This window comes from Erythrolamprus reginae, chromosome 1, assembly GCF_031021105.1.
Source record: "Erythrolamprus reginae isolate rEryReg1 chromosome 1, rEryReg1.hap1, whole genome shotgun sequence".
Taxonomy (NCBI): Eukaryota; Metazoa; Chordata; class Lepidosauria; order Squamata; family Dipsadidae; genus Erythrolamprus; species Erythrolamprus reginae.
Genome location: NC_091950.1, coordinates 426,352,712 through 426,362,545, shown reverse-complemented (window position 1 = coordinate 426,362,545; position 9,834 = coordinate 426,352,712). Strand labels below are relative to the sequence as shown.

The window sequence follows — 9,834 nt, the reverse complement described above, 5'->3', positions numbered from 1 at the left end:
GCCCATAGAGAGTACTGTGCCCCCCCCCCCCATTGTTCTGCAGAGAGGAAGAGATTTTGAGAGAAGAGGCTGTGTGCGCGTGTGTAGCATCCAGAGGAGGGGAGTAGTTGGGAGGCCTTCCAAAGGTGTGGGGAGGGGAACGCCGTGGGGGCTACATAGATGACTTCCCAGCTGCCACTGGAGTTGATTCAATGCGAGAGAGGAGGTTGAATCCCTCGGAATAAAAGCCCAGCCACGTTGCTCTTCTGTCTATGGTTTTATTGATTCCAATAGGCCTGTATTGGAAGGTTGGGAGACCAGAAAAGGCACAACTCACAGTAAAGGAAAAAAAGGGGGTGGTCTAACCTACCCTCTACGGAGCGGATGCCGGGAGGACAGAGCAGGGGGGCCCAGCTGGACGGCTCAGGGTTCGGCAGAAAAGGGAGAAAAACAAGAGCATGCTAAAAGGGGGGGGGGGGGCTTCGACCACCACAGCAGGCAAAGCAAGCCCTGCTCTGTGTGCCTCTGCACTTGGCTGGCTGCCTGGCTCGGAGCCCCGGCCTCAAGCCCCTTCCAGGGCTGGGGATTCTGGAACACGGAACATGGCGCCTGGCTCACGCACACCCACCCACCCAAGAGCAGCTGCATTGCCAGCCCTCCTTGGCAGGAAAGTGGGGAGGGGGAGCAGGGGGCCCTACCGGAGGCTCAGCTGCAGCGGAGGTGGGGGCACACTGGGTCAGCTCCAGCGCAGGACACGGAAAGGGGGGGAGGGTCCTGCACCTGCCTTGTTTTTGTGTTGGAATGCAAATTCCTGCCTTTCCCTACCAGAGTCGTTTTGGTTCTCCCCCCACCCCCCCATCTATGAAATGCCACCATCTGTTCCCAGAGATGCACCCCCCACACACCAGAGACCCTCAGGGCTAAGCCCAAATCTTTTAAGCAGGAGTGGGGCCGGGAGCCACGCGGGGGCTGGGGCAGATCCTCTTAGCCACACAATCGTTCTCTCTGTTGTCGCGCTCTGCGTTTTGGAGGGGGTAGGATTACTCCGCACCCGCGTGCCTCGAGGGGGGGGGATGTGGCCGGATCCCCAGGGACTTGGCCTGGCTGCTGGCCGGGGACATTCCAGCCCCACTTTAATTCTGCCTCCTGTGCCCAGGGATCGCCAACCCGAAAACACCCCCCCCCCCCCGGCTCGACCCCTCTGGCCGCAGCCGGGCAGCCATGCTTACTGCACTTAAGGCAAGGAATGAACCGGCCGGCAAGGAATGGGGGAAAGCCGCCCCTGACCGCCCCTCCGACATGGCTACCGAGGGGGGGGGGGGCTCCCCTCCCGCTGGCTCCCAGGACTGTCCGAAGGGGAGTCCAGCGCCTCCTCTAGAGGCACAAGCCCCAATTCAGACGGCCCCGGAAAGGAGGAGGCTGAAAGAGGGAGGGACCCCCCCCCACTCTCAGAGCGGCTGCCAGTGTTTCTGAGCTCCGGGAGGCACAGCCCCAAAGCAGCAGGGGCAGTGGCCGCCTCAGGCCAGGGTTGGGGGCAGGAGAGGAGACCACAAGGTGATGGGGGAAACGGCGGTCCAGCAGCCACGCCCAGGCGGCCAGAGAGGGACCCCAGGGGGGAATATTCTCTAGGGGGGCAAAAGGCTTCCAGGTCCCAGTGCTGGGGGGCGCTCAGCTCCCGTCTCTTCCGCAAGTGCAGCGCCATCCCAGGATTGGGGGGGGGGGGGAAACAAAGACTCTGAAATCACCACGTCACGAAACTACTTCAACAAAACCTGCCACTTGGGAATCAAAGAGTCACATGAGAACCGATGTGTGTGCCCCTCCCTGGGGAAAGCGGGGGGGGGTGTCACAGAAGCAGCTGTCCTGGAGGGCCGCCTCTTCCCCAGGCACCACCGCAGCCCCGACGCTCAGGACCGAAGGATTTGCTCACTAGATTAAGGGCAACTAGAATTAGCAGGGGGGGCAGATGTTGCCAGCCGACTGGAGGAAGAGGGCTCGAATGTCCAGAGACGGTCCGCTGGTCAAGAGGGTGGAGTTCCTGGGCCTTCCCAGAGACCCTCTCGCAAACTGGAGGGAGAGAGAAGGAGGGAGAATGGACCGGGGGCTCAGGGGGCACCGCCCAGCAGCTGGTGGTGCTTGAAACATCTGCCTGGAAAAGGCTCGGCCTGGTTCTGACCCCCCCCCCCCACCAGCCCCCAGCCCCCCCACTCAGCCTTAAGGGCTCTCCCCCCCTCCCAAGCAGCAGACCCCCATCCGGAGTCCCTGTAAATATGTTTTTCAGGTTCCTGTGTCCGACTCGGTGAAACCTGGGAGCCGGCACAGGACACGTACCGTGTGGTCGAGGGACGCGGGCTACTCGTCTGCAGCTGACATGCCTTTCAGGGGGTCTCGCTCTCTCATCTGCGGCAGAGAAGAGGGGACGCTTGACCTCCAGGCCTTAGGAAGGTCAGGCAGACAGGAGAGGCCCCCCCTCCGCCCCCCTCCCTGGAGCGCTCACCTCATCCAGCTGCCTCTTCGTCTCGTCCTCCATCCGGCGAATGTCCTCCATGGTCAGGTCCACCCACCTGTCCAGCCAGCAGAACAGTTGCCGGTGGAAGTTCGTAAAAAGCCGCCTCTCTTGCTGCAAGGAAACGGGGAGCTGAGCAGACACACACGGCGTTGGGGGGGGGGGGGTTGTTTATGGACCTGCCCCCCCGGAACCCCTGAATCCTCTTGGGGGGGGGATTTGCCCTCGGCTCCGGCCGCAAACTCTGCTCACCTTCTGGATGAAGTTTTCAATCTTGTTCTGCAGCCCCCACCACTTGAACTTGACCGTGACCAGCTTGTAGGCGCACATGTACGGCCACTCGGACTGCTTGCCCAGCTCCTTCTGCAAGGACAAGGGCCCACCGCTCGCTCAGGAGGGCTGCCCCCTCCCCCCAGAGGGCACCCCCCCTCCGGACCCTCTCGCAAGAGGCGCGGCCCACCTTCCAGTTGGGGCCCAGAGGCCCACGGCCGGTCTTGGCCGACTTAAATTTCGCTGGGTCTTCTTCTGGCTTGTAGTCCTGCATTGGACAAGAGGGACCGGAAGGTTGCAGGAAGGGAAGACACAGAAACACACACACACACACACACACACACACACACACGGGGTGGGTGGGGGAAGGGGGGCTTTTTGCCTTCTCCTTCCCAGGCTCCTTCCCCACCTGCCTCCCCTCCTCTCTGCCCTCCAGCCTGGCGGGCTCCATGCCCGTAAAGGCCTTCCAATCCCGCCCCCCCCGCTGGCTCCACAGAAGGCACCCCCCATGCCCCCCCCCAAGACTCCCTTCTCAACAACTCCAGTCTTGCCACCCCTCGCAGGCTCCAGCCAGGTGGCCCTCCCCCCTCCCCCCAATCTGTCTGCCTGCCCCTCCCTCCCTCCCCCCCCCAACACCGGCCTACCCTGGACAGCACGTGGCTCCGGTCCCCAATGTCTATGTAAATGGCCTCCACGTTCTTCCACTCCTCAGGATCCAGTTTATGGACCTGCGGGAACAAGGGGGGGGGGTCCGTTTCAGGCTCTCCCCCCTTGCAGCAGCTTTCAGGACACCCATGAAAGTGAACTTATTTTGGGGGGGGGGGGATGCAGCTGCAGGAGGAAAAACACCCGAGCACTGCTACCCAAAGGGATGGAGTTGACGCTCGGGAAAGGGCAGCCGGGGACCCCTGGACCCCTCCCAGGCAAAAAGCACGGGGGGCGGGGGTTGTGATTGAAGGACACACGGAAAGCCCATCCGAATAGAAAATAGAACAGAACAAGAATGGGAACTATGGCCGAGTGGGATCGGACCCAGAAGGAACACAGTGGACACTCGGTGATGGTCTGGGCACAAATCAGCCATCAAATGATATTCGGAACGAGTCAATATAAACCCTACAGAGCAGTGAAGTCGTGGGTGCCACGGGTGTGTGTGTGTGTGTGTGTGAGTGATGCGGCAGTAGACCACCTGTTCCCCCCCCCCATCTCCCCCCCCCCCCGAGAGGGTCCCCAGTGCGGTTGCAAGCAAAAGGCAGACACCCCCCGCCCATCCCACTTACATTCTCCTGCATGCCCAGGTCTGGTTTGTGCCAGGTTTCAATCTTGATGAGGAAGTCGTCCTTCATGTACTCGTTCTAGGGAGAGGAGGAGGAAGGGGGAGAGGCCTGAAGCCCCCCGCCCCCCCATGGGACCCCTCTGGCTTGAGAGCAGGAAGGGGCCACCAGGCTCAGGACCCCCTGAAGCCCCCGGGCAGCGAGGGCAAGGCTCCCAGGCAGGCACCCCCGGGGGAGGGGAGGGGAGGGGGAGGTGTCCAGCCAAGGGCTGCAGAGCGGAGGAGGTGCAGCCGGCAGAGGGCTGGGGGGGTGCAGGAGGAGGGTCTCGGTCAATCAACGGAAGGAGTTTTAGACGAATTAAACAAAAACTGGGGATCAAATGACCTTCCCCGGAAACTGCCCCTCCTTGCCCCACAGCACCCTAGATCAGCTGCCAAGGGCCCCAGGTGGGGAGACGGGCGGGCTGGTAAAGCTCTCCGGTCCTCAGTCCAGGGCCCGAAAGGGAGCCCCCGCCTCACCCGGGCCGTGAAGGTGACCCAGCCCCTGCGCCCCTCCCCGGCCCTCCAGCCACTCACCCCACAGGGCTGGACACTCTACTTACGGTTATAACTGCTCCCAACGCGAGGCATGGAAGGAAAGAAGGAGATTGAATTGGGGAGCGGCCCCCAACAGCAACACAGACCCCCCCCCTCTGCCACTTGCGCCCCTCCCTGCCCCAGCTTGAGCCCTCTGTGGGCCTCGCACAAGGATGCCTATTCCGAGGCCGGCCCCCACCAGCCCCACAGGGTAGGCACAACCGGGGCCCTACCACCCCCCCTCACCCCACCCAATGCCCCCCCCCCAGTGGGACGTCTCCCCCTGCCAGGCTCTGGTTGCTGCCTTGGGAGCCCAGCCCCACGGCCCCGTCGGCCTTGGATTCATCCCCCTCCTTGAGAAAACGGGCAGAGCACCAGCTGAGCTCTTCTCCCCCCTCCCCCCCCTCCCTCCTGGGTAACTCAACCCGGGTCACCCAACCCAGGGCTGCTGTGCTGCGCAGTAACTGGACGCCCGGGCGCCAGGCTCCAGGACTAGTGAGGGGGAGGGGCCCCTGGTCGCAGCAGCAGCAAAGCCCCCCCCCCGCCCCAATCAGGGCTCAGCCACAGCAGCCACGTAGCCCCCCACCTCCCGGAGGTGCAGGCAGCCTGGACACCTCAAAGGCCGAGGAGAGCCACAAAGCAGAGCCGGACGTCCGGTGAGGAGCAGGGCAGCGGCTTCCAAGCAGACCCACGTCCTCCTGCTGCTGGACCCAGCCAGCCTCCCCCTGCGCCCGAGGCCCGGCCCCCCTGCCCAGACCAGCCAGGTGGGGCGGAGGAGAAGGCTAGCAGGCCGGGGAAGGACCTCCGGGGCCCAGGGGGGCTGCACGGAGGGGCCAAGACCCAGGAGCTGCTCCTGGGCTGCCCAGCGGGAGGCGGGCTGGCTGGCTGCTGCTCCGGGGCACCCTCTGCAATGGGGCCTCTCCGAGGGGGCAGCTGGGAGCACGGAGCAGAGGGAGGGGGGCCTGGCGGGGCAGGACTCACCCGTCCGGCAGAAAGGGAAGGCGTTCCAGGCCTTCTCGTGGATGTCCAAGGCTCCCTCGGGGGCCAGCATCCGCACGAAGGGGGGCACTTTGCTGCAGGGGGGAGGGAGAGGTCAGAGCACACCCACCAAGGCGTCCCACCACCACCACCACTCCCCCCCCCCCGGATGGGATACACCTGCTCGTCCTTCCTGCTGGGCTCAAGACGAAGCCCGGTGCCCAGGAGGCAGAGGGGGGGCTTCTGGCCCCCAGCTCCTCCTCCCCAACAGGCAGGCCCTCGGAGCCCCCCCATCCCAAAAGGGTTTCCTAGGGGCAGGAGGCCGCGCTCTAGCCCCAACCCCCACTCCCCCGGCTGTGACCAGGCAGGTCGTCTCCATAGGAACCGGGAGAGAAGCCGGGCAGCCCCCCCCCCAGCGCGGTAGGAGGAAGACTGCGGAAAGGATCTGCCGCGGAGGGCTGGCCCTCGGGAGGGGTCCCCGGTGCCACCTGAGTGGGGGGTTCGCTTGCAGGCGTTTCCACCACCCAACTAGGGAACACTCTTATCCATGTGTGGGGCGGGGGGGGGGGTTGCTCTGCCTGATGGTTTGTCTGGTGTGGATTTTTGCTTCCCTGGAGGGGGGAGGGATTTTTACTTCCTTCCTGGATTGTTAAGCAAATGGGGTTGAGCCCTGATGGCTAATCTGCGTGAATGCCAAGCAGCGGGGGGGGGGGGGGGGGTGTTTGGGGCGGGGTCCTTTCACCTACCTCTGCAAGTGGTATATTTTGTGGGTGTATTGGCCCCGCTCCCCGTCTCGCTCGTAGGGCTCGTTCACCAGCACTTCCACCCCTTCGCCCCCGCCGGTCTCATTCTTGCTGGCCTCCGCCACGGAGAACAGCTGCCCCACCTGGTACTAGAGGAGGGGGGGGAGGGAGAGACCCAGCCCAGTTAGGGGCTTCCAAGCAGGGGGGCTGGGCGGGGAGCAAAGCACAGGGAGGGCACTTGGGCAGGATCCTGCGGCTCTGGGCTTGCAAAGTGACTGCCAGGCGGCTGCTGGGCCGATTCTGCGCCCCCTCTGCAGAGCCTGGGCCCCTCCAGCCCCAAACAGGAGGGCCTTGGGGCTGAAGGAAGGGCAGAGGCGTCCATGGGAACCGCCCACCCAGTGCACCCCGCTCTGCAAGGGACAGTTCAGGCCTGAAGTGGACAAGCTGATGGTCTCTCTCACACACACACCCATTTTGGCCCCACCAGGAGAAAGATGACCCTCTGAGGCAAGCCCCACTCCCCTGGCAAAAGCCCCTCCCCCATCCCCTGTCCATGCCTCAGGACGACACTGGGGGAGCAGCTCCTGCAGGAGCACAGAAGGGAGCCCACCCACCCACCCCCTCACTCAGTGGCCAGCCCCAGGATCCCCTTGCCTGGTGCACCCGGGACACCCCTCCAGAGGGACAGCCTCAGCTCTGCCTCGGCCAGGCCAGGATGCCCCTTCTGCCCGCAAGGCCTGCCCGCCTCCCTGTGGAACCCCCCTGCTGCCAGGGGCTTTGGAGGCAGGCCCACCTTGGCACCCGTCCACGACAGCCTCAAGCAGAGCAGAGGAGCCAGGAAGACCCCCCCTCCTGCGGCTTGCACCCCCCCGCCCCTGCCCCCGCCCCCCGTTCCCCTGGAGGAACTCTAGTGGGCTTCCTCCAATGGCAGCCAGGGATTATGGACCCTCTAGTCCACATCTATTGGAAAGCCATGGCTGGACACCTCAGGGCACAAGGGGAAGGTTCGCGTGAGGAGGAGTTTGGCCCTAGGCGAGTGCACAAGCACGGAGGGATGGCAAAGGGGGGGGGGCTAGGCAAGAGCACAAGCGCAGCCCTATGGGTCAGGCCGAGGCCCAGCGTTTCATGTCTCACATGCGCCTCGCTCGCTGGCGGCTCCCTTCGCATGGCCCGGCCAGGCACGGGACAACTCTGCGGCGATGACTGGGAGGGCACTGTCAATCAAAGGGTTACAACACGGAGTTGCAGGGGGGTCTGAGAGGGGACTTGATGTCTCCCCAGCAGGGAGGCCCCGGGCCAGTGCGGATGGGATGCAGAGGTGGACCAGCTGCAAAGCTCTGGTTTATAAAAGTTGGTTTGTCCCTTTCTTCCTACGTTCTAGCATCTCCCCCGCTTTCTGTCCGGCTTGGACACCTCGGCAGACTTGGGGAGGGGGCAGAACAAAGGGGCAGTCAGGAAAAGACTCCCTCGAGGGGGTGCGTGGCCCGATCCTCTTGCACTCTCCCAGCCGCTTCCGCAGCCCTTCCGGGGAGAGGTCATTCCGAGGTCACTCACTCACTCACTCACTCATTCATTCATTCATTTGATTTTTATGCCGCCCTTCTCCTTAGACTCAGGGCGGCTCACAACATGTCAGCCATGGCACTTTTGGAAAGAGAGCCGGCCTATGGCCCCCTCAAGTTCACTGGACACGTGAGGAAAGGCAAGAGAAAGTCCCAAAAGGGGCTGTAACCAATTTTGATACAAGACGTGTGCTTCACACAAACTTTCTTACAATCTTGTTCCTACCATAAAAAAGCTCAAGGAAACAACCAACAAAAGAGGTTGTGCAATTCTTGTAAAGTGACAGTAACCCCCCCCCACACACACACAAATAAAAATTAAACTTGGGCAGAGAGTTGTCTCAGGGGAAAACTGACCGTAGCTCCGAGCCGAAGAAGGCTGCAGGCCAATGGAACGGCCGTTTCTACCAGCGCATCAGAACTTCACCCAAGAAGACCGCTAGGAATGGCTTGAAGACGTCACCCACCCCCCAGCTCCTAACAGCCCCCCCCCATCTAAGGCAGCATCCCTTGCCTACAAAAGCAGCATTGACTATGGTTAATTTGCAAAAGGGCCACACAGGGCAAGGCCCAAAATTTGGCTAAGGGTCTTGGGAAGGGGGGGGAGGAAGGGGGGAGGGAATATTGGTCTCCATTCATTTTTTTCTGGGCTTTGGCAAGAGTCACAAGGGGAAGAAAAGGTTTTGTCAATGGGCTGAGCCCCCCACCATGTTGCTGCTGGAGGGGGAGTGTGTCATATGGAGGGGGTCATATGGGGGGGTCCTCTGGGGGTGAGCTGGGCGCCCATAGACATTTGGTTCGGGAGTCCAATGGACGCAGGCAAAAGAAGCAGGAGGGGGGGGCACGAAGGACCTACCTCCTCCACCGACACAGGCAACACGACGCGGCTGCAAGGGGGCAGAAGAGGAGCAGTTAGGCCGCCGCCTCCCGCGCCACGAAACCGCCCGCACGACACCGCCCGGAACGGCCCAGAAGTCCGCAGCCCAGTTGCCTTCGCCCGACTCCCAAGGGGACCAGCGCGGCTTCCTCCGAGGACGCGGCCAGCCCCCAACCCCCCCCCGCCCTCGCCCCCCCCGGGCACCGACTGGCGGCCCCTCGCCCCCCCCGCGGGGCTCCCCGGGCAGAGCGGCTCCCAGGCGGGGGGGCGGGGGGTGGAGCTGCTCCCGGCCAGCCCACTCCCCCCCCCGCTCAGTCCCTGCGGGTCAGCCCCCCCCGCCCCCCGCCAGAGGGTCCCGAGCCCCCCGCCCCCCCGTCCCGCAGGAGCAGAGGCAGGAGGGCCGCCCCTTAGTCTCCCGGGAGGGAAGGCCGGGCCGGCGGCGGGACCTTCAGGGGTCCTTGGCCCGGGAGCCCCGCCCGCTGCCCGCTGCCCGCTGCGGTGGGGGGGAGGGGCCCCTGCGGGATTTCCCCCCCCGCCTGGCCCCCCCCCCCGCCCGCCCGCCGCCCGCGGAACTCCCCGCCCGCCCGCCCGCCCGCCCGCCGCCGCTCACTATTCTTTGACGAGCACCATGGCGGGCGCTGCTCCTCCGCGGCCCCGCCGCCCCTCCGCCCGCCCGCCTGTCCTCCGCTCGGCTGTCCGTCGCCCTGCGGCCCCTCCGTCCCCAGCGCCGCGCTCGGAGTTCCGGCGGGGAAGAGGAGGCGGGCGCACCGGGCGGCGTTCCTCGGCAACAGCCCTGCGTCACCGCGCGGCGTCCTACGCACGACGTCACGTGAGCGGAGGGGGCGGCGCCGCCCTGGCTCCCCTTTTGGCTGGCGGTGGGCAGGGACGGGCCGGGACGGGCGAGCGCCCAGCGCCCCCACGCGGCCAGATGCGGGAGCGGCGTCCCTGGAGCGCCAAGTGCCCGGCGAAGTCAGCGGCGTCTCTGGGCGGAAGCTGCCCGGTCGCCACCCGATGGGAGGAGGAGGAGGAGGAGGCGCCTCTGGGCAAAGACCTTGCGGGGCTCCTTTGGC

General features: G+C 64.7%; 1 protein-coding gene across 2 annotated transcripts; it reads right to left on the bottom strand.

The window, feature by feature from the left end:
- Positions 1 to 243: 243 nt before the first annotated feature.
- PITPNA (phosphatidylinositol transfer protein alpha) lies at positions 244 to 9,607 on the bottom strand. Of its 2 annotated transcripts, XM_070735523.1 has the most exons (12): positions 9,375 to 9,561; positions 8,744 to 8,774; positions 6,329 to 6,474; positions 5,586 to 5,677; positions 4,631 to 4,638; positions 4,036 to 4,110; positions 3,400 to 3,483; positions 2,946 to 3,023; positions 2,738 to 2,848; positions 2,477 to 2,599; positions 2,311 to 2,379; positions 244 to 2,046 (listed from the first exon to the last, which is right to left on the bottom strand). In XM_070735523.1, exons 1-11 carry the CDS (start codon positions 9,392 to 9,394, stop codon positions 2,332 to 2,334), a joined length of 816 nt encoding a protein of 271 aa, XP_070591624.1. In that variant the 5' UTR covers positions 9,395 to 9,561; the 3' UTR covers positions 244 to 2,046; positions 2,311 to 2,331. The 2 variants fall into 2 exon arrangements, with proteins under 2 accessions (XP_070591624.1, XP_070591623.1); XM_070735522.1 differs by lacking the exons at positions 244 to 2,046; positions 2,311 to 2,379; positions 2,477 to 2,599; ... (3 more) ...; positions 4,036 to 4,110; positions 4,631 to 4,638 and adding an exon at positions 7,460 to 7,539 and having other exon boundaries at positions 5,038 to 5,677; positions 9,375 to 9,607.
- Between the last annotated feature and the right edge of the window lie 227 nt (positions 9,608 to 9,834).

Coding starts and splice junctions, on each gene's coding strand:
- PITPNA (XM_070735523.1), bottom strand. CDS start 9,394: ATGGTGCTCGTCAAAGAATA. Junction 3,024..3,399: donor GGAGCCACGTGCTGTCCAGG/GTAGGCCGGTGT, acceptor TGTCCAATGCAG/GACTACAAGCCAGAAGAAGA. Junction 2,600..2,737: donor TTGAAAACTTCATCCAGAAG/GTGAGCAGAGTT, acceptor GTTTCCTTGCAG/CAAGAGAGGCGGCTTTTTAC.